The 15,653-nt window shown below is 33.2% G+C and overlaps 1 protein-coding gene across 1 annotated transcript in view; it reads left to right on the top strand.

The window, feature by feature from the left end:
* Nucleotides 1-15,653, top strand: part of LOC146992693 (homeobox-containing protein 1-like) — a 120,860-nt gene that overhangs the window by 92,951 nt on the left and 12,256 nt on the right. Inside the window, exon 4 of the mRNA XM_085809390.1 lies at nucleotides 6,420-6,521. Within this exon, the coding sequence (XP_085665516.1) occupies nucleotides 6,420-6,521 (102 nt within the window). The remainder of the gene's footprint in view (nucleotides 1-6,419; nucleotides 6,522-15,653) is intronic.

Below are 15,653 nucleotides of genomic sequence, written 5' to 3'. Positions count from 1 at the left end.
TACTTAATGCCTTTTTAATTTTTTTAGTTTTTGTTCATTTGAAGCAGAAAACTTATGATCTGCTAAAACTTTTGTATAATTGTTTAAACAAACATTTGCAAATGTAGTTAGCATTTTGATGACAAAGGATTCACAACTGCAAGACTGGTAAGTTTCATTACCAAGTAGTCCACTGTTAATTATGTGCATTTTAAAAAGTGAAGTAACGACTAAATGCTGATTGTCACATTTTTGAAAATGTGTTTTAAATTTTTTGGATATAAGTACTATAAAAATACAATAACAATGTATTATAATATTAAAAACTGGTAAGGATGATTTTTTAAGATCACCTCTACTAACCATATATAAATATTTTCACCTATCTTTGGTTTCTGCTGTTTGGGATAATGGAAGATTTATGATAATCTTCCCCTTCAATCAATAAGTTATCCAAGCTTAACAATTTTTCTTTGCAGATCATACACTGAAGTTTCAAAGAATGTCCAATATCAAACACACAACATTAAAGGCCTGCGTCATTTAATAATAACAAAGCTTGCTTTGTCAATTAAATAAATCTTCAGCAGTCATATTAAGTACTGGTACCAGTCCATTAATTTCTTTTTATTTTGAAAGTAATTAACATGCCATAACAGCTTGAATTGTTGTTGTTTGAATTGAAGTGCCTAACCATTGTATGTTATTTTTGGTCTTATATGAATTTCATCAATGAGAAGATTCACATTGCATTCTTTGATTGGCAGTGCATTACATTTACATTTAATATAACTAATATTATTTATATCGGCCATTGCTTGATTCAGTTTCAAACATGAGGTCAGTCTTTTCAAATGCGTTACAGATGGCATCTTTACCAAAATACTTGAAAGAACTGCTTCATAACATGACGTAAATTTCATATATAAAGTGTGTGCAAATGCCATCAGATAACTGCTGTACCTTTTTCCTTTGTCAGTTTTTTCAGTTTCAAAAGTTTCATTTGCTCCAAAATAAACTGGCCACCATTATATTCCTGTATATCATCCTCTTTCTGTATTGAAGCTCTTGAGGATTTAACAGCTGCCTCAAAATCATTATTATTTGTCAAATTTTCAGGAACAGTTAAAACATTCTGAAATTCGAGACTCGAATGAAATGCCAAGACATTCTGAAATTCACTCCACAGTGAATTTCAGAATTTCTTGGCATTTCATTCGAGTCTCAAATCATTGCACAGTTAACAACTTGTTTTGGCAGCTAGCAAAAGCGCACAAACCTCGAGCTCAGATGTTTGTTTATATAAGCATTCGGTAAATAACATACATGGAATGTAATCGGTCGACCAGCAATTGAGTGCAACTTTTAGCAATTTATATGACTGCATTTTAAACCTTTCGACGGTGCTTCTGATTTAATAGAATCTATTTTAAATGGTCTAGAAGAATTACTTAAACTGAATAGAATTACGAACAATGTTCACAAGATTATATTCACAAAAATGATTTTATTGGGCTCGCTAAAACATTTGTAATGTCAATGTCGCCAAATCCCGAGTGTATTGTATACTAAGATTAAACCAAGCATTTTTGAATGCATGGAGATGGACAAAATCATAACAAACAATTCATCAGAATTTTTATAGGTAATGACTTTCATATTTTTGTTCACAGTTTCTCTAATTTTGATGTCAGCTTTTATGAGTAATTTATCAAATCCATTAATTTTGTCGTTTTCCATGAAAAGTGTTAATATTTCTTTTTTTCCATTAATTTTTCTGTTCCGCTTCTCCTGACTGTTGGTGAGTTTTCTGTAATATATATTGGACAGCCATTAAATATGCATAGATATGCATCATCTTTTAACATTGCACGTTTTCTCGGAATTCTTAAAATTGTCCCATTTTTATCAGTGAATAGATCTTTACGAACAGTCATATCTTCATGAAAATTTTACCTTTTGCACAGTATGTGGTCAAATGTTACATATTATGTCAACATATTAATTAAATAAATTCATCTTTACTTCAAAAATAATAAAGTCATATTTCAGTAGTGAAATAATTGGTAACATGTGATTTGCTAATTTCGGAAATATGATTTTTTAAAATATATAAAATGTGTAACTTAATAACTTACTTTGTAGATTATTTTCATTTTTAAACAATAATTTAGCACGTATTTTTAGTACTAATTAAATTTAATAACTTAAAATATTTATATTAAATTTATATTTCATTAGATGAATCTATCTTAGATTAATATATTTAGATAAATAATGAAAGATTGCAAAATAAATCTTATGAGGACTTTGGATTCTTGAAAGGGCAGATTTAGTCTCTTTTCATTCTAAAAGTAACACTAATGAACTATGAAAAAAATGCTAAAACAACCACGTCTAAAAGCAGTCAAATCATGACGTTTCAGCAACGTCAACAAATTGCCAAGATGCAGTGGCAAATATTTTGCATATTTGCTGCATTGTAAAGATGTAAAAGTCACCACGACCACTTTGCAACCTCTCGGACCAGTTTGCAATGTCTTTGCTACGTCGTGTGCTACTTGGGTATGCTACATACTATTGTTTTATGAGGAAGACTTTGAAATTGTGGCGAAAGTTATTTTTATGTGGGTTGGAAACTTCCATTGCGAACTTGCATTCAATGAATAAAATGTCAATAAATTCAATGAATCAAGAAAAGTATCAAAAAGATGTCGCACAAAATTTAGAGAAAATCTGTTGATGAGTGTAATCAAAGACTTTGTGCTCCTACAAAAAAAAAAAAAAACTTGTGGGTTGTCCATAGATGATACTATTCAATGCTTAGATGGGAAGACTCATTTTATTTTTTCACATAAAAAAGATAAGGACAGTATATGTTCCAAGTGGAAGTTCAAAGGAGAGAGAAAAGAAACAACATTCTATTGTGATATTTGTGATAGGAAACATGGTCTTTATCCAGAAGAATGTTTTTAAAAATATCATACTTTGAAAAGTTATAAATAAATAAGGTGAATAAATTGGTTAAATTTATTTACTATCCTACTACTGAATATAATTGAAAAAATATTTGTTACACACTCTGTGCTGTTGCATTACAACCTTTTATTGAGACCCCCTTTTTTATCTCTTTGGTAAATCAATTAAAGTGTTGTTGGTTAGTAAAAAAAATTAAGGAGTGGAAAGGGTTAACCCTTTGGCTGTATATATTGATATAAAATTTCATACAGAAAGATGGCTTTCCAATCAGTTACATAAAAAAAAATTCTGCCAGCTTCTGATAGTTCTGATTTTGGGTTAGATGTATACTGGAAGAACAAGAGTTGATGTATAATGTGAAAGATCCATTTTGAAATTATAAAAAAAAAAAATTCCACTTCATGGCATTTTGAAGATTTTTAAAGTTTTCAGTTTTAAACTTGTAATGCTCAGAGAAAAGGTCATTCACATTGAAATGTTAAATTGATCCAGAAAAATTATATATGATTCTGCACATTTAAAAAGAATTGTGACAATCAAAACAAGTAATTTAAAAAAATTAATAAATAAATTTTGATTGTCATAAACACTTCATGATAAGTTTGTCACTTTTTGAGTTTTCATTATTTTCTGCTTTTTTTAATCTTAAAATGCTTGCCAAACATTTTCCTCAAATTTGCAATGTGTCCCAGTTTTGCAAGTATCAAACTGTTTAAACTGTACTTATATTATTGCTAGCCCTTAAATTAGATGTACATTTTACTTAAAAGGAGATTGCTGTCTCATTAGAATCTTTTCTTTGTTTTGATTCTGTATATTTAAATCTGTGTGTAGATTGATTCGAGTAAATACAGCTAGCGTAATATATATACAGGCTTAAAGCTATTATTGGTTTGGTATATTCAGTATATGGCCACTGTACTGATTGTCACAAAAATGTTTTATTTTTGTACTGCATGAATATGACTTCAGAATGAGGTATCATTTTATAGCAATAATGTCAAAATTTGCATAATTGTGCTACATTGCCAAGTAATATTATTTTATGCATTTTAGTCTAACTGCAGTATTTCAACAGCCATTTTTTATTTTTTAACATGTAATTCAATAAAATGCTATAAATTCAACTTGCCTATGTTCATCTGCTTTCATTTCTTATAAGCATTTGCATTACTTAAGTGAGAGCTTGTGCATGTCCATTTTCTCATAAATTGTAAGCCTTATATGTTACATAAGGTATCTCTGGTGCCTTAAAAATAGTTTCTGAAATCTAACGATTTCCCATAATGTGGTCCTTAATTTGGTTCTAAATTTCGAAAGTTGACACAGGTAGAGGTCATGTTTATGTTGATGTATATTCAATCTGAAAATCTTCTTGTGTAAATTGGTTGTCCGTCCCTTTTAGTGTGAGGAAGAATTGTCTTTGAATCTCTGAATATTTACAGATTTCCTGTAACACTTCATTCTGCACTCTGCTGAAACAGGAAGTTTGTAATAACCTTGAAATCAGGTCTGTAAATTCTGTGAATTGATGTAATTCTATAAAAAGAAAAAGTGATTTTGAAAATAAAAAAATTGGTGCAACAATCTTTAAGTTCTTGCTTTTCAGTAAAGAACACTCTGTCCAGCTTCTGTGACAAAATTACTCTCATCATTTCGAAAACTTTTTGGTCAGGAATTTTTCAGTGTCTGTCTATATGCAATGAAAGTTGGATTTTTAATTTTCTGTGAAGTATTCTTAAACAGTGTTGGTAAACTTTCAAATCAATTAAAGTAGTATTTTCATTCAGTTAAAAATATTAGAGGGGTAGATCAAAAAAGTATGGGTGAAATCAAGTGTTAAAATTGGTCATATTTATGTTAACGTACAGATAAAATATGTAAATTGAGGTTATAAAGGCTACAAAGAAAATTGAATTTTAATGAAATCTAAAATATTCATAATATTCATGAGTAAAAGTTGTCATTTTGTGAAAACAGACAAGTTTTTTAACTTTCTGTATACATCCTTAAATAAAATTGTGTGTATGCAAAATGTATAATGTGAAAGATCCATTTTGAAATTATAAAAAAAAAATTCCACTTCATGGCATTTTGAAGAACTTTAAAGTTTTCAGTTTTAAACTTGTAATGCTCATAGAAAAGGTCATTCACATTGAAATGTTAAATTGATCCAGAAAAATAATATATGGTTCTGATAGTTAAATTAGGGGTGTGGTTCTTAGTGTGCCTTCGTGGTGTAGTGCTTGGCGCGTATTCCAGAGGTCCGCGGCTCGATTCCTTATGAAGGCGTTGCTGATTTTTCGTCTTTCCTGCTTCCAAAATACCTAATGTCTCTATTTGGCACCCAAACTAAAAGGGTTGTGGATGATGATTCTCCACACTCAGGATTTGGGCGATTGGGTTCCCTATAACCCCAGTCGTCCTTTTAAAGGGGGAGTATATCAGGTATTTCTCCAGCCTTCTTAGTCTACCTTCGTGGTGTAGTGGTCTGCATGCTAGGTGTGTATTCCAGAGCTCCGTGGTTTGATTCCTGGCGAAGGTGTTGCTCATTTTTCGTCTTTCCTGCTTTCAAAAATTACCTACTCTTGCTACAAGTTCAAGTATCGCATTATTTTCTAAGTCTTTGAATTCAGCAAAGTCAGTAAAAGAGCTGCTGTCGAGTATTTTAGAAATTGAGCTGTCAATGCTTACAGTTGCCAACTCCATCTCAGGTCTTCAGATTAAATATCATCTGGCATGAAGAATGGAACAATTTTCACAATCCTGGCATGAAAAACTACAGATAAATGAATGCTCTAGCTAGCCACCAGAGCCCTAAGGGAACCAAGGAAGGATGATTCATTTTTAAAGCTGTGTATGCAAATACTGAATAATTCTGCCCTCAATGGAATGGATTTTAGATTCTAATACATTAATGCGAAGCTCTGCTCATTCCTTCATCTATACACATGATCTGAACCAGAGCCATAACTAGAGCTTCCAGCACCCGGGGACAACTGGAAAATTTCTTACCCCCTTCCTATTTGTCAAGAATGGAAAATATTTAATTCTAAAATTCCTTAACATCAATTTGGCACCCGCTGGATGCTGTGCCTGGGGACAGATGTTCCCCCTTGCTACGCCTCTGATCTGAACTCCTGTGAGAATTCTCAATCTCAAATGTGTGCTTTTCTATTTGCTTACTAGTATGTAATAATTATTGTTAAAATTGCCAAAATATGTTATATGACAAGATTTTGGAAATTCTTATTTTATTAGTATAGTATTCATCACCCTTTCAAATGTTAAATTAGGGGTGTGGTTTAATACATTTCCATTGTGATTTTTGTAAAATCTGTCTTGTGTATCAAATGTGCATTTTTCTTTAAAGTGTATTTTGCGTATGGTAAACCTGAACTTTGTTCTGCTTTTACTCTGTAGTTTTATATTTACTGAATGATTAATTCTTAAATTTTCAGAATGGCCTTTGTCTGATCGAGATACTGTGACATTGCCTGTTGTAAATAATTGGTTCAATAACAGAAGAAAGGATGCAAAGAAGCAAATGCGTCTAAAACATGGTAAAAAAAAAAAAGCACACTATTTCTCTTCCTATGGTTCTTAAATGTGAATTTTATTAATACATTTATTCTTTTCCCTTTTTAGTTGAAAAATCTTTGAAATATGATTACATAAAATCATCTTATCATTTACAATATGTAGCCCTAGAACGTACAGATCAAAATCCGAGATTTTGAATCGTCGGGACATACGATTCTGGATTTTAGATCATTTGATAACATTTATTATCTAGTAAGGTATGATTATCTAGTAATGATGATGAGATGTGGACAGGGCAGTATTAGAGCTTATTCTTTAGGTCAGATAGAAAAATGCTAACACTCCCACAGGACTAACACCAAAGCAGGTACAACTGGTGCATCCACACATGTCAGAATTTATGGGCAGCAAAAATTTTAGAATTTAGAGGAGCACTAAGCAACAAAAATTAAAGATCGCAGTATTTTTAGAATTTAGGAGTGGCTTTGGGCAGTAGAATTCGAGGGCTGCAAAACTTTTAGAATTTAGTGAGGTACTGGGCAGCAGAATTTAGGACACATGGGGATTGCACTAGGTGGCAAAATGTGTAGCACATATGTGATCCTGCCAACATCAATACAGCGTCAGTCAACACATTGTTATTGGCCATGGTGCAACTGCCTCACCAGCAGGTGTTTGAATGTGACATATAGGAATCTCAATTATTCTGAAGAGGAAACAACACACCTGCTTCCTTTTGTTATTACATTCTCCATTCTTGGACTTTCTAAAGAGGAATTAATTATTTTAGTCATATTTTATTTTAGGGGGCCCAAAGATTTGCATATGGACATCCAAATTTCTGACTTTGTAATATATTATTTGTGCTTAGTTATCCCACCAGTAATGTCACTGAATGCTCATAGTTTGACATGGGTTCCAGTCCCAGCAAATGGGCTGGCTACATAGGAGTTTTTGTGGCCTTTCCAATGTACAACTTAAATATGAGCCAGTTACCCTCTGAAAGTACTCCATTAAGGCCTACCCTTAGGCAGATAGCCCTCATGTACGTTACCATTATCAAATAAATCAAATGTTCTTACTTGAATTTTTAGATTTTAAGATCTGTTTTAGACTGTTTAGTATTTGCTATTAGTATTATTAAAATAAAATCATGTAATTAAAAAAATGATGTTGATTCTTTGAAACTGTATTTGAAAATATGTACTTGTTTCATTGTAATTTGAAACTTTCTTTCCTTTTCCCCCTGCAAGGTCAAAAGTCGGCAAATGGGTTAGTTGTATTGCATTTTAAGGTTAAATATGCTAAAACTGAAGAAGAATTTTACTAAAAGTTTTTCTAATCCGTGCTTTTAATGCAAGTTAAGTTCTATATGACAAAGTCACCAAGATATTGTTCCACGTGCATACAAACATATTACTACACTGGTTGACCTGCCTGTTTGAATACATCCACCAAAGTCCTGTTTGAATACATCCACCAAAGTCAGCATCACTAAAACATTCTAAAATTCCTGGTTTATAGCCTGATTTATAAACGATGCATTTTTACTTGGAGTTTGCAATGTATCTCAGTACATGCTTAACCTTGAGCCAGTCTTCTTTAGAGGGATTTTCTAATTTATGTGACAAAACACTAATAGAGTATGCCTAGTCAGGTCTTGTCCCCCATCATCAAATACATCAATGCTCCCACAGCTTCACAATAAGGGATATCTGTTTCATTAACTTCTTCTGTGTAAACTACTTTATCTTTCAAAATGGGTGTATGAGCTGGTCTGCAGTCACTCATGCCAAACCGCTGAAGGATCTTTGTGGCATATGCTTCTTGCCCTATCTTAATACTTCCATCTTCAAGATGCTGTATTTCTGGTCCTAAAAAATATGAAGCTGGCTTGCTGGTGCTTTTAAACTTTAACTTCAACTGGTCTATAAAGTTTCTGGAATTTTCTTCATCAGTAGCAGCAATCAGTCCATCATCCACATAGAGTGCTATGAGTAGCTTCTTACCATTTTTTTCTCGAATGAATAGCCACGGGTCTGCTTCACTGACTGTAAACCCAAGGTCCATCAGGAATTTTCCGAAACATTTATGCCAGCATCGAGGAGCTTGTTTTAGCTCATACAAGCTTTTCTTGAGTCTGCATACTTTATTGGTACCATCGTTATATCCTTCAGGCTGATTCATATAGGTGGTTTCCTCTAGATCACCATACAAGAAGGCAGTCGAAACATCAAATTACACAAGATGCATATTCTCACTAGCTGCAATGCTTATGAGTGAATGCACAGTTCCTAGCTTTGTGACTGCACTGAAGGTCTGATCATAATCGATACCTTGTCTCTGATTGAAGCTTTTAATCATTAATTTAATTAATTTTTTGAAGTCTTGCTTTGTACTTATCCACGGTGTACTTATCCACGGTGTATCCACGGTATTTAATTAATTTTTTGAAGTCTTGCTTTGTACTTATCCACGGTGTACTCTGGATTTTTCTTGATTCGAAAGACCCATTTACAAGGAAGAGCTTTTGCTTCATCTGGAAGAGTTTCTAGTGTCCAGGTGTCATTTTTCTTCAAGGAGCTAATTTCAGAATCCATGGCCTTTTTCCAGAAATCCTGTTCTTTACAATTAATGGCTTCTTTGTATGACTGTGGTTCATACACATCACACGTAAAAACTTCAGATGCCATCACATAATCTTCAAAACGTTTAGGCCTTTTTATTGCACTGTGCTTTCTTAAATTCATAGCAGGTGATTCTTTTTCATCTTCATTTTCACTTTCAGAACTTATTTAATCTTCTGAATCTTCTTGATCTTGCTTGCCCCTCATTTTCAGCTTCTTTGTATTTTAGGTTCAGGCAAAGGTATTTCTACTGGATCTTTGCAATTTTTCAGAGGTTTTTCTTGAAATACTACATCCCGTGAGCAGGTAACAGTACTGTTTCTTTTATTCAGATGCGATATCGTTCATTTCCATCATATCCTAGTAGGTAGCCCTTTACGGCTTTCTTATCCATTTTTCTGCGTCTCTGATCTGGTATGTGAGCAAAACAGGTGGATCCAACTATATGCATATGTCTTATTCTAGGTTTTTGTATCATCCAAGATTCGTAACGACTTACATTTGTAATGAACTTTTCCATGTTCTGTTTGAAATATCGACAGATGTACTAATAAATTCAGCCTATAATGAAGAGGGGAAAATTAACTTCAGAATTATAATTCTTCAAAGTTCTTGCCATTTCTACCAAGGTTCTGTTTTCTCTCTCACTTCCACCGTTTTGCTGTGGGTATAGGGAGCAATTAATCTTTGAAGAATTCCATTTTGTCTTAGAATAAGCCTAACATTTTCAATATCAAACTCACCACCATTGTCGGTTAACTACTCTTTGATGGTATGTCCTACGTTTTTTGCATGTGCTAGCATATTTTCAACTGCTTCTGCAACTTCTTATTTATGGTGAAGGAAAAGCACATACCTAAATTTAGTGAAATGATCCTTGAAGACTGCAAAATAACAATACCTTTTGAAGGATTTGTCAAACGGTCCGCAAACATCCGTTGAGATAAGTTCTCTGGGCTTTGTTTTCTTCTCTCTGTTGCGAAATTTTAGATGATGTGTTTTCCCATATATACAGGGTTCACAGAGTTGACTGTCTAGTTTAACCCTGATACCCATCTGTTCTTCAAGGACATTTTTAATATGACTTTTGTCTTGGTCACCTCCAGCACTCATGGTATAACTGCAGAGTTGAATCACTTGTGACAGCTTTGTTGACTTCTACTTGGTTATTCAGAACAAGTACTTCCATATGAATTTTCCTTATGTGTAACATATTTACAAGCCAGTGTACCTGAGAAACTACTTCATGAAGGTATCCTTCCCCTTTGGCAGATAGTCCTCGCTTGTTTGGCCATATTCAACTTGCCTAAGCTTGTGTTCATAAAGCAATTTGAATATATAGTGGATAGGAAGGTTCATTCCTCAGAAGTTTTATAATTTTCAATAGACAATAGAACTGTTGCATTTTTCTTTTCTTCTGACACTAGTTGTTATGTTATTTTCTTCTTCATGTTCGTACGAGGTTCGTATGGATTTGGAGTGAATAACGACGACACTTGATGAAGTATCGAAACACACTTTATTTAGACAATATTGTCAGGACAGCTCCAAAACACGTTTTACAGTCGTTGATGAACTACTATAAACATGCTGGCACGATCAGCGACACAGCCTTCAGGTTATCAGGCTATCACGGTGGAGACAGCTTCCTGCAAAGCACCCAACTCTGTTTTCTGGAGTACAGCTCCCGACTCTGCTTGGTTGTTCTCGGAACTCCATCCATGTACTCTCGAGACTCTCCACGCTGCAACTCACGATGCATTCGGCGACACACAGAGCCACAGCTCCGGACTCTCTGTTCAGTCGTTTCCGAAGCTCAACACGCTCTCTCGACCATGCACTAACCGCGATACTCTACGAGACTGTCAACTAGATCGACTCCGCAGGGATTGATTCTCTAGACGAGACACACTCACTCTCGATGAGACACCTGACTGTGGACCAGCAGGGTTTATATAGCTTTTGACTGGTGTTCGAGAACATTCTGGGCTAAACTGGTAAGAATTTGTTCCAGAAGGTTCTCCAAACATCCATGGAATATCGCCAATTTGTCGCCAAATGCGCGATTTCTCACCAAATGTGGCAACCATGCCCTTCTTGCTATTTTATGGCAACCCTAAAACTGCTTTGCGTGGAAGCCATCTCATCACGCCTGTACATTTCGTAACAATATGTTCTTTTAATAGCACATTTTTCATAAACCCTGTTTAAGAATATAAAGCGTTGTTATTTATTATTTTAGGTTAAATCATAATACATGGCAACTTAAAATTAATCAATGACTAAAATGTGAGTATATTAATAATTTTATACTGAATTTAAATTATATTTTTTGAAATTTTATCTGTATGAAAATACATTACGGTAAATTTTGGGAAAAATTATTACATGTTTTGTTGAGAACATATTATTTGAAATATTAGTATCCCCAAATAAAGCATAAAATTCAATTTATTTTGCATGTTCTGTTAGTCTTTGAAGAAAAATATTAATTGAATAATTGTGCTAGGTAAGGTTCCCTCTAAAATTTTGTAGATTAATCACTAATAAAAAACAACACTGAATTTCTGGAGTTTATAGTATATTAATTCCTGGTATGCAACAAACTAGTAATGTTTTTATATGGTTCTTATTTAATTTTTGGCATGCTACAAAAGTGTGGAGTGCTTAAAATGTTCCACAATAGCAGATCTCAAAGCCATCTCATGCTGATTTATTATATTTTATCAGAAAACTAGTTTCATAACTCCTTTGTGGATGAATATTAGTTAATCAAGAAAGAATATTAGTTTATATTTTGTGAAATTAATGGAATATTCATCTGAAATCTCATAACTGATTTTGACAGCCAATGAAAAAATATTTTGACATTGTTTTCATATTGATATTATTATCAAGTGCCTTACATAGAGACTCATTGAATTACTCAACTCGTAATGTCCACCTGTGAGGCAGATAGTTCACTCACAATGCAAAATTATGCTTGATTATTGGTTATGATGCATCATTTGTGTTAGTAATACTTACATAATTTTTAATGTGTACACTGCATATATTTTAGTTTTCCTCTTGATTAGGTAAAGTATTAAATCTCTGCACCTTGTGTTGTGATAGGAGCACTTTTTTTAAAGCTAGTGAAAAGGAGGAGCGATTTTTAGAATTTACTTGAAAATAATGTAGTATATATGTGCAGGAATCAAATGTAATTTAGCTGCTTTACACAGCTGCCTATGTTGTAATTACGAATTCGGAAGCTTTTTGTTACCAATTTTAGCCCACTTACTGTTTTTTCCCCCAGGTGTTGCAAGGTAATGTCAGATACAAGCTTTCTAAAGCATATTGTCCTCTTTACTTTCTATCCCTTTATTATTCTTCAGATGACTTGTGTTGGATTTGTGCATGAAACTATAATGCAATACAACATATTCTTTCATATGATGATGATTAAAAAAAAAAAGACTTTTGACATGATTGTAATAATGCATTTTTTTCTTCTTGATGTCATTGATGCACAAAACTTGTGTTTTAAACCTTTGGCTGTATATCTTATATAGCATTTTGTATTTTTGACACACAGAGCAATTATTTCTCAGATGGCCAAGTTTTTATCTTGTGGAAAGGTTTTGCTGGCTTGATTATAATTTCAAAAAAGGATTCGAATTTCGATAATCAACTTTAGCCGCTGATTATGTTTAAAGAACTGTGATTGATAAAAATTGGCTCTTTTAAAATAGATTTTGAGATGAGAAGTTTGAAAATATGTCTCTAAAAATAGCACGTAGATAAAATATGAATACTGATGCTTTGCTTACAAGACTATATATTACAGATAATACCATGCTTTACGTTGAAAAAACTTACTCGGTTAAATCTTTAAATATGTATTCTCAAACACTCATACCGTTTAGTGTCATATTTAACACTTTTCTCCAGTTAATAACGGAAATTGTTAATCTGAATTACTCATCTACTTGAAGCTACTTTAAGTTGAAGAACAAAACTAAAATGTTGCCAAAAAACAAGATACAAAACTTGTGTTTTTAAAATTGTTTACAAAGAGTATGAAAAAAGAGGATAAATTCTTAACATCTTCTAAGTTAACATTTGTCTTGACTAAAAAACTTAAACAATAATTACCTACACTAATACAAAAAAATTAATATACAGGATTTATCAGAACAGCATTGACAAACTTTCAGGAGAGACAGAGTACACCTAGATGATGAGAAATCACATAGGAATGCTTGGTCAGAAACGCTTTTCTGGAGCAGTAGTGATGATATAAAGTCAAGAAAGAAAAGATGTGAACGGGGTGAGAAAACGTTTATTATTCAGAGTACAACAAAAACAAAGAAAAAACAACATAGAGACAACGATCATCATCAAAGAAGGTGTTCGAAATTGCGACCTGGACCATGATACAGGAAACATGCGTCATGCATCTTCCACGTGATCTTCCATTCATGATGTGCCAGAAAAGGCTTCCGTGCACCATGCATCATGGTACGAGGTCGTAATTTCAAACACCTTCTTCAATGACACTCCTCATTTGTTTTTGTTCTTATTGTAGGTTTCTGCTGTACTAAACATAATAAAACATGTTTTGTCTCACTGTTTGTTCCCTTCCTTTTTTGTGTTTGTGTCATCACTACCACGCCAGGAAAGCATTTCCGACCATGCATTGCTGTGAGATTTCTTGTTGTCTAGGTATATTTTATCTCTTCTGAAAGTTTATCAATGCTGTACTGATACATCCTGTGTAATAGGTTAAATATAAAGAATATACATAGAAATTAAACAATACATGGCATGTAAAATATATAATTTTCTATAAAATATTATATTTGAGAGTTTGTGTGTCCTGCTTGTGTCTTATTATTGGAAATTTGTATAACACTTATCATCTGAAATGACTTCTGAAGTCTTATCTCCCACCTTTTCTGTTGGAAGCTTTTCCACAATAGGATGACTGATAGATATTTTTAGGGGATAAAGGCATTGTACTGGTCTTAATATTTGTCCATTGGCAGTTTGAAGTTTCACAAGTTTTAATGATTTCCTGTTGTCCAGGTAGAATTTCAGTTACTTTACCCAATGGCCAATTAACACATTTGGTATTATCACTTCCTATTAAAACTATATCTCCCACAGATAGTTTCATAGATCTTTTACTTTCCACTGTCTGAATAAGAGCTCCAAGATACTCTGATCTGAATCTCTGTCTTAAATCTTTTTGTAAGTTTTATCAGTACTTAACTCTTTTGTTCAGGTTTTTATATACTATAGCATCCAGATCAGGAACACCAGATATTTGGAGGCCCTGAAGAAATAAAACATTGCCTCAGAAGTATTAATGAAGCATCATTCTCAGCTGCATAAGTTAGTGGACGATAGTTGATCATCGATTCACAATCACATAGAGCCATGTCATTTCTTCACATGTCAGTGAAGCACTTCCTAATACTCATCTTAGTAATTTCTTGAGAACTCCTATTAACCTCTTCCACTAACCTCCCCACCAGGATGCAGTAGGTAGATTAAACTTCCACTGAATGGCAGTTAGAGTAGTATCATTCGTGATATGATTTCAATCCAAGCTTCAGAGTAAATGGAAGTGTCCACAAAATTAGTTCCATTGTCACAATAAATGATTTTGCAGTGACCTCTATGAGCAATAAATCTTCGTAGTGCTTTTAAAAAACTCACTCCACACAGATAAAACCGATTCTAAATGTACTGCTCTATATACCACACAAATGAATATACAAATCCAGGATTTTATTTTTGTTTTCTCTGAAAATAACTGGACCAGTAATATCAGTCCCAGCTTTCAAAAACAGTAGCTTCTCGTACTCTGTTCTCGGGAAGAAGGCCAGTTAGAGCTTCCAAATTTTTGTTATGAATGTCACAGTGCATTTATAAATAACAGGATGAATTGTTAAGCATTAAGAATCGAAAAGTGTTCTCATAGAATGTTAATTAACCATTGCTTTCCAGCATGTGCATTTTTCTCATGGTAATACAGCACTAATTGCTTAACAACTTTGTATTTTGATCGAAGAATAGTGGACACCATAAAATCTTTTGCATCTTGATGAAAAGTAAAGTTTGTCTTTAGTCTGCTGATACCATTCTTGTCTTTGAATGCTTCTAAAGATTTTAGTTTATTGTCTCGTTCATTCATAATCTTCTTGTATCATTTTTAGTGTTCTTTTAGCTTCCCTTAACTATCAGTGCACGAAACTTCAGATAATTCGTATTTGCACATAAAAGGCTTAATTTGTAAAAATGCTTTTCTTAGGTCAGCAGTGACACTTCTATTTTATTTTTGAAATCTTGTCAAACTGTTCGGAATGTGTTTGACTATGCTCAGTCTCTTTTCTAAACAATCATTAAGACTAGGATGTCCTTTTACTTTAGCAGATGCATCAAACACTGCTCTCATCCTCATGGTGCTACTCTCTTTTAAGACTGCTCTGTGTGGAAGAGAAAGACGTTCTGGCAGCTTTTTGTTTTTCTTAACCT

This window comes from Stegodyphus dumicola, chromosome X2, assembly GCF_044657685.1.
Source record: "Stegodyphus dumicola isolate Sdum_Otavi_A_Nest chromosome X2, ASM4465768v1".
Lineage (NCBI taxonomy): Eukaryota > Metazoa > Arthropoda > Arachnida > Araneae > Eresidae > Stegodyphus > Stegodyphus dumicola.
Note: the sequence above shows the minus strand (reverse complement) of the source record. Positions and strands in the feature narration are given on the sequence as shown.